The 15913-nt window shown below is 43.9% G+C and overlaps 1 protein-coding gene across 2 annotated transcripts in view; it reads right to left on the bottom strand.

Annotated features, from left to right (window-relative positions):
• Positions 1-14496, bottom strand: part of LOC138261417 (V-set and immunoglobulin domain-containing protein 4-like) — an 85481-nt gene extending 70985 nt beyond the window's left edge. The window contains exon 1 of one of the 2 annotated variants that reach the window (XM_069210354.1): positions 14302-14496. In XM_069210354.1, the coding sequence (XP_069066455.1) occupies positions 14302-14356 (55 nt within the window). In that variant the 5' untranslated portion in view covers positions 14357-14496. The remainder of the gene's footprint in view (positions 1-14301) is intronic. The other variant, XM_069210363.1, reaches the window with a different exon arrangement.
• Between the last annotated feature and the right edge of the window lie 1417 nt (positions 14497-15913).

Here is a 15913-nt window from a genome sequence, read left to right as displayed (position 1 = left end):
TTTATCTACACCACCCCTAACAACTACCCCCAACCCTGCGTGACCTCCACCCTAAGCCCCTAAAAAAATAGGCCAACCCCCCCACCACCACCCTAAGCCCTTTATCCACCCTGCCCCTAAAAACTACCCCAACCCCACTTACCTGACCGAGTCCTCTACCGATCCACTCTGCCTTTTTCTCTGCCTTAACCACGCATAGGCATAGTTCAGCACATACGTGGTTAAGGCAGAGAAAAAGGCATGTGTTGTTCCGGCAAGCGTGCTTACGCTTGCGTGGGAAACATCTGCGTTGTTCCCAATGCGTTGTTCAGGACGTTTCCTGTGGCCCACTGCAAAACAGCAACACTGGGCTGCTGTTTACTCAACTCAGCACTAACATTGAGAAAGAATTTAAGTGAACAGGCAAACCTTTATTGAAAGATTACAGTAATCGAAGTTACATAAAGGAAGTAACTAGGTAATCCTGCACCCAACATCTGACTTCAGAAACACCTTTATTGTTTCAGATATTTTGCAGCAAAAGTGTAAAAATATGATAAAGTCCCCTTAAATTTTAAAAATTGTATTTCATTAACATCCAGATTGCACAACCTTTCCTCCTTAGCACATCAACTTACATCATTGCAGAGAAATATTTTTAAAGAGCAATCTTTTTCAAACATTCAATCTCCCTCACCCCCCCCCCCCCCCACCCTGACAATAGTGTTAATAGTGAACTAAGATGCAAGTCAGTTATTAAGTACACTTTTTAGGCTGAGCTCCTATTATACATGAAAAACATTATGGTTTATTAAATCAAAAACAGGAGAAGGTTTAGTACAATGCACACCCAGAAGTAATGTAGTTGGATGTCCTTTTATATATGATAATGAAGAAAATGAAGGGAAGGTGAAATTAAACAATTGTATAAGATCGCATCATTCTGTAAAGTGGGGAAGCCGGGATTAATACTAGGTTTTCTGGATTCACATTGTACAATTCAGTCACGTGGGCTTTGCTTCCTCTACCTAAGCTCACCATACCGTCCCTGCTCCCCTTCCCCCCCCCCCCCCCCCCCCCCGCAGCTTGCATCAATGCAGACCTCGGTCAAATCACAGACAAAACCTTTTGGCCCCTGGGAAAATGTTTGTGAGCACCCAGGACTTGGGGGAAAACATTTCCTATTCTCTAAAGATGATAAAAGACGTAAACAACGGACGTGCTGCAGATTCTAGATAGTTCCAGCGAACAAGGGCGCACCCGGTAGATTCTTTAGCTGAGGTTGTTAATTTCCAGCTGTTGCAAAACTTGCGTACGAGGAATGATACGAAATCCCTGTTTACACTGGGAAGGATTCATGTGGGAAGGGCTGGGATCTGAATCCAAGTGCTCCCCTCTCTTGCCAGCCGTGCATGATTCCTTCTTGGGCAATCCATCCTCCAGGAATGCGCTTGGTTGCAGCTGAAAGCTGACTTTATTTTGGAAAGCTATACACAACATATGTGTTTCACGTTTCCCATATTATTGCCATTATGCCAGTGGCGTAAGAAAACTTGAGTCGCGACCCCACCTCTGCAAAATACATCAAGGCCCCCCCCCACCCCCCCACGCAGGTTCGGTTTTAGCCCTGGTGGCGCCCAGTGCGACAGTCCTTTTTTGGCGTCCCATCACGTCCTTCTCCACGAATCCCCCCACTGCCACTCTCCACAGCCCCTCTCTGACACACATTTCTTTTTCTTTTTTGAAGTTCTACTCATAGTCCGCTCACAGTTTAGTGATCTGCAGGTTACACACTCTTTGCAGCAGGCACATTATCCCTCTGTGCTGCTTGATGAGTAAAAGCTGCCACTAGACAAAATACAGATCTCTCACCAGCAGTAACATTAATCACGAGTTATCCTGACATTTTTATTGTTGCCTGAATTCTGCTGGATGCACAAGCCAGTTCACGTGCTTCTAAACCATAAGTTAACTCTAAACACAGCGCTTGCACTAAAGTCAGTACACCGACTGACCACCCTATATCCAGTCCTGCCCCCATTCCCTGGTCCCAACCAGGAGCCCTCTGGCCTGCGCCCGTGGACAGAGCGTGTTGGGAGCCTGTGGAGCTTGGCCCATCGGCACGCTCCACCACCCCCCATCTGCAACCCAGGGGTTGCGGGGACTATTGTTACACCACTACATGGTTCCTCATCCACATATATAGTTCAAGCATAATGTTTAGCTTGCTTAGGAACTGTCAGGCAGGCCTGTAAACAACATTACCCCCAACGTGCCCCTCTGCCCCTCCTTAATTTTAAACCAGGGACTGGATTTATGGACACTTTGTGCTGGTTCAAAGGCTCTAAAAGTGAAGCAAACCAATGCAGACTGTTAACTTGGAATTTACTTTCCAGCGTGCCTAAAAGTAACTCACTGTAGCATTATACACTACTGTGGGCTGCATTGCATCAGGGGGCTGTCCCTTGGGTGGTGCATGGGTGTTTGCATGCAACAACCCATAGTTATTGACCCACAGCTCTACCTACAAACATTTGCAGACATGGCTTTGTGCCAAAAAATATACCTCCTTGAGGCAGGCACAAAAAAGGAGAAGGATTTCTGTTCATCAAATGTTTTTAAGTTTGCATGTGTTCTGTACTGCACAGCACACATACACAGTGGGAAACATTTACATGTAAGTGGGAGCATAGTACGTGCGTGGGAATGGTGGACTTCCAGTACAAAACCCATGCTGCGCTTACACAGAAACCTTTGCACTATGGTTCAGCCAGAAAATGCAGCAGCGCCCAGGAGAGAGCAGCAGCACCGTGGGCCATATGTACAAACACATTTTCCCATAGACACAGAATGGGTAAAACCCTTTGATACATCTGGCCCCATATCTCCTGCTCACTCCCTTTCGTGCAACGCAGCACAGCAGTTTTGGTTGCTGCACTAGATTGCATTTTGTTAAAAATAGTACATTTTATCCCAGATTTTTAGAAGTCTGACTGACACCTAACTCAAATCTTGTGCATACGAACTGGGAGGTGTTCTGTGTGATTTATTTTGCATCAGGTCAAGTATAACCCGGAAATGCTTCCATTATAAGGGAAGCCAACATTGATTATCTTACATTACATTACACGGGTCTCTTGAAAAAAATCATTGCTAAAAAGAAGAGCCGAATCAGTTAAGTGACTGGTCAGACAGCGGCACTGATATGCATGTAGACAGCACATGAGAGTAAACTCTTGCCTTCAGGTATAAAGATCCAGTGGCTTAACGCACAATGATGGGGTACCCCTGCAAAATGTAATGAAGGACCCAGGGGTCTCCGAATTGTAATATTATTCATTGGTCTTGGGCTCAAAGGGGCCCCTCTGAACGGTTGGGCCTCCCGCTAGCTGCAGAGGCCTGTTGGGAAAGCAGAGTGGCTTTCCCTAGCATGTAACTATTTCCTATCCCATGCCATTGCACACATTTTGCAAGACATGCAATGGCATGCCATGGCTTAGAGGGTGAAGGAGGGGGGCACTGTGAGGCCTCTATAAAGATCACCAACTGTTGATGAATTTGGCCCAGATGCAGGATGAGAGTCTCCCTGCATCAACAATGTTGATAGGTGGAGTGCCCCACTCTGGTCCACTGTTCATTCCATTCCATTATATTGGTTGATACACAAATCTTGGAAAGAAGCCATAATCAAGCCAACTTTGAAAAAGAGTGACCCAGCAAAGCTCTCCTCCTATCATCTCGTAAGTCTTTTATAAGTAGCTGTTAACATTTATGCAAAGCTTCTCCTATCTCATCTTACTGAGAAAAAACTAATCCCAGCAGAACTAGGGTGGAGCTGAGATGGCCACTCAGCAGTGGATCATTGCTTCTCCCTAGGATTGATGCCATAGATGTCAGTGGATTATTATGCTCTTGCTTTGTCGGCTTTCATGAAGCTTTTGACCTGGTGGATTGTGAGATGTTGTGGTACAAGCTGCAGCAATGGGATATTTCAGGAAGGAGATTCACCATCTTGAGATGGTTGCATTATGAGCATTGAGATCGACGGGCAGTGTTTTCTTTCTTTTCAGATGATGGTGTCTAATGGCTCTAAAATGGGCTGTGTATTGGTCCTGTTGTTGTTCGGGCTGTACCTAGTTGACTTCCCAACATCTTACCATCACTCATTCCTCACCTAAAATAAATATTTCCCACAAACCATTAATAAAATAGTAATTCAGTTTGCTATGGAAAATTTTATATTTCGGTCCAAACACGCTTCTGATATCTATTTATAATATTGAGACTGCCCATTCAGTGGTCGAGCCCATCCAGAATAAATGTCAATAAATGAGATAGGCCCAATGATGAAGCATGCCACAAAGTGTGTGAGGGATATTTTATTTCATAAGAGGGAATCTTATTTGTGCATGTGGTTGAAGTGAGAAAGTGGGTTGGCTTTATCTTGCTATACCCTTTGCTATGTTATGTACATTTGTAAAATATACAATGCCTAGAATACATTTTAAGTGTTCCATCGGGGTCTATGAGCCAAGATATGCCCAGAGAAGTGAATAACACATGCTGGACGTTAACTGCAAGTTTAAAGGCCTGAAAATGCTTTCTTGATTAGAGCTGGTCCCTTTGAAGAAGATATCTCTTCTCTGTTGGCAAGATCTCAACAACAGTGAATTGAGTTGGACTTGTGAATCTGTTGAAAGAATTCACTCAATAAAACACCTTCACAGTGAGAAAGGGTCAAAGACTGGTTGGGTTGCTTTCCCCAGTCAGAGTCATCCTAGGAATTCATTAAGGACGGCATCGCTAAAAACAGATTGTCTACATTTATGTGATTTTTATTTAATCTTGGAATCATTAGGGGGTGCTGAGCTCTTTCCGTCTTTAGATAAATTGTGAGCTAGAAAATTAAGAAGGGTTTTATTGCTGTTTAAGGTTGGTGTTTGTTTTCTGGACCCCAAGGTAAAATGTTGCAACCTTACTGATATACATACTGGAAATTGAGGCTGCAATATGTATAGAAAATGTTATAAATGCATCATCTGATTGACTGTTTACTGTTTTTAAATCAAAGGTGTTTTTCCTTCCATTATGCTTTTTACGGTCTGGCTAGACAGCGCAGCTGTCGCTAGACAATTATGTGAGAACCACAAAGAGAGAGGCTTTGGCTCCGCCCTCATGTTGGTAGCCAGGAGTACATGTTTTGATTGGGCAGAAGTTGGGTGTTTTACAAAAAGTGCTTGTCCTCCACACAACTGTGATCATTTTTGTTATTTATCCAGCTGCCTAGGCTTGAACTTTAATTGGCATTCATACGACAGTGCATTGCTATTAAAGTCTTGGATAACTTGACACTTTATGGTGTTTTTCTCTGGCAGCAGCATAGATAGTAGGAGGCAATCATTAACGTACTTCGACTTTTAGGTCTACTTTGAGAGTGCATTTATAAGCCAGACCTATTGAATTTGGCAATGCTTGTTATAAATTATGGCGCTTGCACCCCCTCTTTTCCACTGGACTTATCCACAGGAATGCGATTTCTTGACGTTGCAGTAGGACTGGGAAATAGCTATGGTTTTTGGAATCAGCCTATTACAAAAAGCAGGAATTTTACTTCAATTATTTAAAATATATGGTCTTGAAAATAAATAAATTAAATGCAGCTTCAGCACAAAAACATGACTGCCTTCGAAGTAGTTGCTGAGAGAATAGAAGTGTCTCCTACCAGCGCTAAACTTGGGGCGGATGCTTCAGAGGTCCAGGCCTCTCCTGGAGTATGATGCTGACAGCTGAGAGCATCCCTAACCCACCAGCTCCTTGGTGACCCTGATTCTCCTTTATTCTTCTATCCAGGGCTCCAAATGGAAACACAGATGAGTAGGTGCCCTGGTCCAGAATATCTACTCGTTTCTGAAAAGTGCTGGCACTTTCCGATTAAAAGTATTACACCTCTCTTGAGAAGTTCCGGCACTCTCCCTCTCAAAATAAAAAAGTGCTGGTACTCTGTGCCGGACAGGACCGGCCCATTTAAAGCAACGCATATTTTGGGGAAGGTCCTGGCCTATGACTGCAGCAAGTGGCTGTCATAAAACCACATATGAAAAGGCATCAGAATCATTCATTATTTCGTGCATAGCTTAGCTGTAGGGACCTTAATTATATATGAGTAAGACCCGAATGTATTTATCAGCTTCCAGAGCCAGACTACCTAAACTTTCCAGTACACTGCTACTAATCTATGCTAATTTGCACACAAATGCTATTTAATTCATTTTTCATATTTATATACGTGAACATTCCCCCAAATGTTTCTTGGCATTAAAACCTAATTAAAAAACAACTGTCTGACGTTCTGGAGGCAACAAGCTCGGACAGAAACGACGCCTACTCTGGAAAGCGCCAGGTTTTATTAACTTCCTGATTTTTGGTAAGGAATCTCGGAGGTGGACAGAAAGTGGTACAGATTGCCAGTGCTTGGCTTCCGCTATTGAAGACGCTCGGCCTCCAAGAGCAGATCGCCAACACGTTGCTGTGTTCACCAAAGCTGCCTTCTCGCTTCTACGTTTATGCCGAGGCAGGCAATAGGCACATCTCTGAGTTAAGTGGTTAAGGCGTGGATCATATGTAGCCTTGAGCAAAAGAAAGACAGTTCTAAATAAAATCATCTGTTTGACCGGAAGCCAGGCATGGACGTCAATTCACCAACATGCCAGGGTTAGCGGAAGTGACATCGCATACCCTTTGACCTCCACCTTCACTCATACACAGATGTTTACACATAGGCACAAATTCACACTTACACACACTCTCTCTCTCATATAAACACACTCTCACCCGCGAGCACGCAAGCACCATACATTTAAAAAGCATGTTTTACTTACCTCAGCTGGAAGGGCAAATTTCTGCTAATTGTACTGCATGTTTACTACACTAATAGGGAATAATATATTATTATTCACTATTAGTGTAACAAACAATTGACGGAAAACAAAGGGTGAAGCCCCAACTGACGTTGAGGACGAGCTGCCTCTGTGTTCCTGGCACTGATTTTGCCTCCTCTGCTGAGGCAGTGCCAAGGGTCGATAAGGGAGTGCAAGGGTCGCTAAAGCAGTGCCAGGGGTCGCTAAGGTAGTGCCAAGGGTCGCTAAGGCGGTGCAAGGGTCGCTAAAGCAATGCCAGGGGTCGCTAAGGCAGTGCCAGGGGTCGCTAAGGCAGTGCCGGGGGTCGTGCGACCCTGGCGACCTCTAAATGACGCCCATGATTAGGCATAGAAGCAGGAACGTCTTCGGATTGAGAACCAGCCCAGCTGCTGCGTTTGAACTGGCGACAGCTTTGGGAGGCACTTTTAAGGGGAACACAAGTAGATGGCGCTGCAAATGCCCAATCTAGTTTGCTGAAAGTGCTCGGAACCTTTTCTTTGTGCAACAATGCAAATACACGTTCACTACGGTTATCATGCGTGGTTTATGCAAGCAGGATCTAATATCGGAGTTAATCTGGTTGAGCAAAGTCAGACGCGCATCGAATGTGATCCGGAGCTTTTTAACATTGGACTGGATCTGGTTTTCCCCAAACAAGATGGCCCAAAATGTGGGTAAAAGACTGGGAATCGTAAGGATTAACGTGCAAAAGGGTCAACACAGAATCCCGTGAACCCCCACAGTTCAAGGCTTTCTTCTCTGATGGAGGAAGATCAACATGTCATTTTGTTATATATTTGCAGTGATGTGTTATATATTGGTAGTGGTGTACTATATATATTGGTAGTGGTGTACTATATGTATTGGTAGTGGTGTACTATATATGTGTAGTGGTGTACTATGTACTATATATATTTGTAGTGGTGCACTACATATATTTGTAGTCGTGTGCTATATATTTGTAATGGTGTGCTATACATATTGGTAGTGGTTTACTAAATATAGTTGTAGTGGCGTGCTATATATATTTGTAGTCGTGTGCTATATATTTGTAATGGTGTGCTATACATATTGGTAGTGGTGTACTAAATATAGTTGTAGTGGCGTGCTATATATATTTGTAGTCGTGTGCTATATATGTGTAGTGGTGCACTACATATATATATGTAGTGGTGTGCTATATATTTGTAGTGGTGTGCTATATATATTTGTAGTGGTGCGCTATATATATTTGTAGTGGTGCACTATATTTGTAGTCATCTGGTATATATTGGTAGTGGTGCATTATGTATTGGTAGTGGTGTAGTATATATATTGGTAGTGGTGTGTTATATATGTTTGTAGTTGTATGCTATATATTTGTAGTGGTGTGCTATATATATTTGTAGTGGTGTCCTATATATATTTGTAGTGGTGTGCTATATATTTGAAGTGGTGTACTATATATTGGTAGTGGTGTGCTATATATTTGTAGTGATGTGCTATATATATTTGTAGTGGTGTGCTATATATATTTGTAGTGGTATGCTATATATTTGTTGTGATGTGCTATATATATGTTTGTAGTGGTGTGCTATATATATTGGTAGTGGTGTGCTATATATTTGTTGTGGTGTGCTATATATATTGGTAGTGGTGTGCTATATATTGGTAGTTGTGTGCTATACATTTGTTGAGGTGTGCTATATATATTTGCAGTGGAGTACTATATATTGGTAGTTGTGTACTATATATTTGTAGTGGTATGCTATATATTTCCTTAGTGGTGAACTATATATATTGGTCGTAGTGTGCTATATTTTTGCAGTGCTGTGCTATATATTTGTTGTGGTGTGTTATATATGTGTTATGGTGTGCTATATTTATTGCTACTGGTTTACTATGTATATTGGTTGTTGTGTTCTATTTTGACCCATGTTATAAATCAGCACTAACCTCCACAAACAAAATGGACCAAAATAGCACACCATATGAAATATGTAAGATGATGATAAAAAGCATCTTGGGTCGCATTAGCACAGATTAAATACACAACTTCAGGATGTTTGTATGAAGTGGAAGTTGGCGCGTTCACATGTAGCAAATGATGAAAAAGTATACCTGGAGACAAAGACATTAGCAGGAATGGACACTAGGAGACAATGACACCGGGCGACAGAGGGACATAATGGGATATTCTGGGGAGACCCAGGGACTCACACAGGAACTCAGGGTAGACACAGACACAAAAGATATGGACACCGAGACATGGGCGCTGAGAGACAGGAGCAATGGGAGAAACAGACACCAGGAGACTCTGACACCTGGAGACACTTGGAAGCCCTGAAGACACACATAGGCTGGGAGAGACAGGGACATACTCGGATATTGTAGGGCAACCCAAGGAGTGACAGGGGAAGCTCTGGATGGACATGGACACGGACTATAACAATATTAAGACATGGACTTATGAGAGATACATGATAAATGGGAGACACAGCCATCTGGAGACAGTGATTCTTGCAGACACTGGAAAATACTGAGATATTCTGGTGTGAGACCCAGAAACTGGCACAGAAGAGCTCTAGGTAGGCATGGACACGTAAGATATGGACCATAAGGCACGGATGTGGATAGTGGGAGACAGTGACCACTGTAGACACTGATGCGGGGAGACATGGGGAAATACTGAGATATTATGGGGGGACTCAGAGACTGACACGGAGAAACTCTGGCTAGGCATGGATATGGAAGATATGGGCATCAAGACATGGATGTTGAAAGACAGAGACAGTGGGAGATGTGGACACCGTGTGTGAGTTAAACAGGGAGACACAGGGAAATACTAGGATATTCTGGAGAGGTCCAAAGACTGACACAGGAAAATTCTGGGTAGACATAAGCACTGAAGATATGAAGACCAAGACGTGGGTGCTGAAGCACATAGACCGTGGGATACATGGACACCTGGAGACACTGGTACTGAAAGACACCAGGAAATACTGGGATATTCTAAGGAGACCTAGAGACTGACACAGGTAAAACCCAGGCAGACCTGGGCAAAGAAGATATGGATACTGAGACATGGACACTGAGAGTCATGGGTAGTGGCTGACATGGACACCTCGAGATATTAACGCTGGGAGACACAAGAAATGCTGGGGATATCCAAAGCATAACACAGGCAAACTCTAGGTAAACATGGACTTGGAAGATAAGGAAACTGAGACATGGACGTTGACAGACATGTATAATGGAGGCACGGATCCCTGTAGGCACTGATGCTGGGAGACTTGAGGAAGTACTGGGGAGACCCAGAGAAGACCACAGGCAAACTCTAGACAGACATGGAGAAGGAAGATATGGAGATCAAGAGATAGGCGATTGGACACAAGAGCACCAGGAGACTGTGATACTTGGAGACACTCTGAAGCTCTGGGGCAACACTGCGAGACAAAGACGATCTCTAGGGGTGGACTGGTTAGCTTCAGGCAGCCTGGCATGTGCATCTGCGGTGTGCAGAAGGACCTCTGAGGGACCAGCATCTGTCTGCAGGGTAACCAAGAGGGAGGAGAAGCAGGAGAGAGGGTGTCACTGTTAGAAAGGCTGATAGAGAGGAAGAGAATGGGAGAAGGAGCAATGTGGCGACAGGGTCACTACTTCAAGCCAGACTCTGACCAGAAGCATACCGCACATCCAATCGAAAATATACCTTTCAAAATGGCCAGATAAATGCAAGGTCATATGAAGGTCACAAGGTTGTGGTCCAACTATGGGGTGACACGAAGTGAAGCCATGTAATTTCTCAGATCTATGTAATGTGACCTTGTAATATCCAGTTACTGTGTACATCCTTATGCAGAAGTTCAATTTTTTTCCTTAGATCTCCCAATTTTTGATGTCTTCAAACTAGGGCACAAGAACGGGAGGTAATCTTCACTGGATCACAAAGTATCGCGAAAAGGGGAAGCGGGGATCCAGCTCAAGACCTCCTAGATCTAAAGTCCACAGCTGCTCCCTAAAAACCAAACCCCACAGTTCAATCAATAAGTTCAGCTTCTTTTTCGAAGGTCATCTAACTCCTGCATAGGACACGCTAAGCCATTTTTGCGGCTCACTTTGTCCATTACATTGCAGAATGCTCAGCTCTTTCTGACTCTTTCTGTCATTAGCGCCTACATCTTCCATTGCACATCATGAACTGAACAACCAGGCAAACATTCGGAATAGTCAAGGCCGGCTTTAGCGCTGGTGGTGCCCGGCGCAACAATCTTTTCTAGTGCCCCAATGACCTCCTTCTCCATGAAGTCCCTCGCTACCACCCACCGACGGTGCACCTCCTCTTTCCATAGCCCCTCTCTGACAACCATTTCATTTTTTTATAGCGCTACCCATAGTTCACTCACACTCGGTCCAGTGATCTGCATGCTACACGTTCTTTGCAGCAGGCACATTAACCCTCTGTACTACTTTATGAGCAGCCAAAACTGGCACTAGACAAATTTCCAATGTCTCACTGGTAGGAACATCAGTCACTAGAGTTATCTTGACATTTTTATTGTTGTCTGAAAACTGCAGGACACAGGGAAGTTCATGTGCTTTTAAACCCAAAGTTATTTTTAAACACAAGCCGGCCACCAAAGTCAGAGGCAGGTGCGGCTGCACCGGTTGCACTGCCCTAAAGCCAGCCCTGGGAATAAGTCTACATTTCTCATCAAATGCAAATAGCCATTGCAATAATTAACACACTACAGAGTGTAATAGTTTCTAGATGATGACAGTAGCTACATCCTCCAAACTGTCATCCTTTTTTTCATATAGGAATATACTGTAGTACCAAGAGACAGCAATATGGTTTAAGGAGAACATTTTTGTTGTAGCAGTAGCGCCTCAAAAATTGTGAAATGTGTTTATATGCCACTTACGATCCCCTGTGAGGCATTGGAGCACCTTTTTGGCAATCAGCATGCTGCTCCGGAACCAAAGATTAGTAGTTAGTTGATTAGTAAATGTGTTTTGGGATTTAATTCTGCATTGGCTGAGTTAGGTTTGTGCTCTTGATCTCATGCTTGTTTAGCAGAGTTTGGAGTTGGGGGTAGAATCAGTGCTTAATTTGTAAATAAAAAGGTGCTGGTGCTCAAAGCTCTCCTGTTAAACACGCAGCTGCTGCAATTAAAAGTGTGAGCACATAATACTGAGGCAGCGTAATTCTGAAGCTACCTCGGCCCTCATCAGTCCATTTATAGCCACTCCCTGCCCCTTCAGCTCACTCTTGTAGCTTCCTGCTTTTCCCCTTCCTGACGCTTTTTCGTTTTTCTCTTCCTCCATCTTGAGACAGAAAACTAAGAGCCGGCCCTCAGAAATAAGTGCCGGTGCTCAGCACCGGAAACAACAAGCACAAATTAAGCACTGGGTAGAACGATAGGGAGGGGTTTGGAAACGGGGAGTTTGGAGTATGTGCAAAGTAACAGGGAGGGGTTTGGAAAGGGGAAGTTTGGAGTAGGGATATAATTCTAGGCTTGGATTTGCAATGGGGAACTTGTAGGCTTCTTATAAGTGGTAGTGGTGTGTACCTTGTAGATGGTTGTGATGGCTGTAGGAGATGTTTTGCATAGAACCGGATGCCAGGCATGGACATCAGTTCATGAAAATACAAGGGGTAGCGGAAGTGACATCACACACCCTTTGACCTTCACTTTCGTACGCACACACATTCACACATACAGACTCTCACATAAACACACTCCCACCTGCAAACGCACACAAAACACACTTAAAAACATTTTTACTATAAAGGAAAAGTCCTATGTCAGCTAATTGTACTCCATTTTAATACAATAATGGTGAAAAATGTAATTGTCTTCACTATTAGTGTAATAAAAACTTGAGAGCACAGAAGATGGCGCCCCAACGGACATCCGTAAGGGCGAACTATGAAGGAGCTGCCCCTCTATTGAGGCACCCCACCCACCCCGTCCGAGGTCAGGGGTCGCAAGGGGCGTGCTAGGGTTCGCAGCTGGAACCCCTCGCGACCCCGACATGAGATCCACGTGCCAGGGTGTGATGGAGGGTAGGGTGTCAGTGAGTAGCTGGGACAGAATATTATAGATTTGTTTGTACATATTACGTGTACACACTCAAACTATTTTGCTTAAACAACGAGATTGTTATTGTCGATTGCAGAGTCTGTGAATAGAATGCAGAGGCTGCAGCCAAAACCATTTTTGAGTGCTGAGGGGGGTGGGGGTGTAATTTCAGCTAATTCTTGGTGTAAACATCTTTGGCTACCATATCAAGAACGCAGGTGTCTGAAGGAAGCAATGTCTGACGAGAAAGTTTGTGCCTAACTGTGTGGATTATTATTGTGGCGGGTGTGTTTTTTTTGTTGGTGTTATGTTTCTGTGCTGCATTATTGCAATGTATGTTGTGTTGTCATTTTATGTTTTAATTGTGTTGTATTTTGCTTTGTGTATTTTATTGTGCTGTGTTTTGTTGTTTAGGCTCGTCAACAAAAGTTGCTACAACATTTCCTGCCAAAACCAGCACAAGTCTTAAAAATTCCCCAACAAGTGCCCATTTACTTGTCTACATGATACAACAGAGCTGGTCCTGCTGAAAAACCATTAACCCAAAACTCAGGAAGAGACCGCATCTTAATTTAGCGCACTCAGTCCTCTCTTTGTGTTATATGGCCCCTGGTCTTAAATTAGCGCGCGCAGCGCTCATTTCATATTCCAGATTTTTTAAGAACAGTTTAGCCACTAGACACAGAAGGATGAGATCCCGAAAACAGCAAACGGTGCCCTTCAGGTAGGGTGACCAGATCTTTAGAACAAAAAACCGGGACATTTTGCAAAAATAGAAAAAGGACTACAATTTTACGTCAACTGAGCACCCCTGATTGACAGCCCTCTTCAACTTAAGAACACAGAAGAGGCACTAGGAAAATAAATAATAAGTAATTTTGAAAAACAGCATCATACCTCTTAATTGCATTGCTTACTTATAACATCTGCTAACTACCACATCTTTAGAACATCAAAAAAGTGCCTTTCACTGTTTTCAGCCGCCCCCCTCTAAAAACCGGTACATAAGCCAATGTTGCCAAAATATGCCGGGACAGCAAGTGAAAAACCGGGACTGTCCCGGCAAAACCCGGATGCATGGTGACCCTACCTTCGGGTTACACATAGATATCCACATTGCGTGCATTGTACACTGAGCTACCCTACCTTTGACTGACTATGCGTGAGGCATAGTATCCTCCCTCCTCACTCCTAGTTTAAGACCAAGGAGTTGCACAATTCCCAAATGAATTGAAGTTATTTGGCTTAAAAATCAAAACCCACCTCCTTTCCGAACTGCGCCCGTGTTGTACTCACCGAATAAATGTTTAACAAAACGACCAAAGCATGTAAGCGCTCACCTTTCGTCGAGGCCAGGCACGCCACAAGCAGAACAGTGCCAAGAAGCACGGCCATCCTCAGCAAAGGAACGGAAAGCCCTCACTCGGCTCTGGGGGGTTCACTTTCGTCTGGTTTCAGAAGCGCTTTAAAACATCAGGCTTGCGCATCTGACCTCGATCAATGCGGTCCTTTGGCCACCAGGCGCACATACTGGTCAGGAGTTTTTATACGCCCCCTCCCTCCCTCGGCCTTCCCACCCCTTCCACTTCTTGCTCAATGTGCCTCTCTGTACACCACTGCCACACTTAGGGGAAGTGTCATTACAGAGCACCCATCCCAGCTCAGGAAGGGATGGCTGTGCCTCTCTGGCACTGATGCCAGCTTCCCCCTCACACAATGTCCAGTAACTTTATGTTCCCTCTAGCGCTTTAGTTCACTCAGTGTCAGCAGCAGTTCAAGCGCTAGAGACTAGGCAGTCAGTACCTTGTGCTTCACTAAAGTTTGTCCTGCTTCCACTTCCTCGTCCTCCTCTCTGTCTTTTCCCCTCCTCCCCTCTTTGCCACTCTCTACCCTTCTTTAATAAATTACTATGTCTCTTTCTTTCTCCCAGTCTCCCTCACTCACTTCCACAGGCTGTCCTCTCTCTTTAAATCTCTCTCTTTTTCACCCTCCCGCTCTCTGTCCCTCCTGGACTCCCTGTTTATTCTTTTCCCTCTCCAGTACTGTCTCGTCAGCTCTCCCCCTCACTCTCTCCTTCCCTCTTTACATCTCTTTTTACTCACAGACACTCACTTTTCGTGTCCCTCTCCTTTGTCTCTTCTCATGCTCTTTCTGTTTTTATGTCTATTTAGCTCTATTACTTCAGGTCTACTAGTCTTATAGAAAACCGCCTAAACCCTCCCAAACATAGCCTGAATGTCAGAAATGGGCCTTTCATCATTTAAAAGAAACTCAAAAACAAAATAAAAATCCAATCTGAAAGGAGGTACTACCAACCTAGTACTACCCCTTATACGCCTTTCATTTTCTTTTTCTTTTAATACGTGGTCTCCCACTAATTGGTCTGATCATGTTAGGGCTTTCTCAGCACATAATTCCCAATGCCCCGGTGCTGGTGTTATGGTTTACTCACTTTGTGATAGATATCAGGACACTGCTATGTGGTGGGTACACTCGAAGAGGTGGCTCTTGCTAACTTACACAGGTTAATCTGGCTAGATTGCCTTGTTTCAAAGCCACTTTGTGCAGATTTGCACGGGCACGTCAACACCCGTCCGTCACATAATTATGGGCGCATGCCTTATTAAGTGAATTCACACGTGCAACCACTTTGCTATCATCTTCTATTTTGATATATTGGACTGGGCAACTACATCTCTGTATATTTTGCAGCCTTGAAAAAGTCACCTGTTGTGACGAAACAAGTGTTGGCTGTGTTTATGGAACTATGCTCAACTGACTACTTGGCTGTATTTATAGATCAATGCTCAACCGATCTCTTTTGATGCCCTTGTCTACTAATTAAAGGAATCCACTACAACCAACTCAACTGGAGGAGATCTTTATTGTGAACATTGTTTTGAGTGTTGCGGCTTCTGTGCTAAATTTCATGTTTAGTGTTTCTTGGAAGCA

This window comes from Pleurodeles waltl, chromosome 2_1 (genome assembly GCF_031143425.1).
Source record: "Pleurodeles waltl isolate 20211129_DDA chromosome 2_1, aPleWal1.hap1.20221129, whole genome shotgun sequence".
NCBI classification, from domain to species: Eukaryota; Metazoa; Chordata; class Amphibia; order Caudata; family Salamandridae; genus Pleurodeles; species Pleurodeles waltl.
Note: the sequence above shows the minus strand (reverse complement) of the source record. Positions and strands in the feature narration are given on the sequence as shown.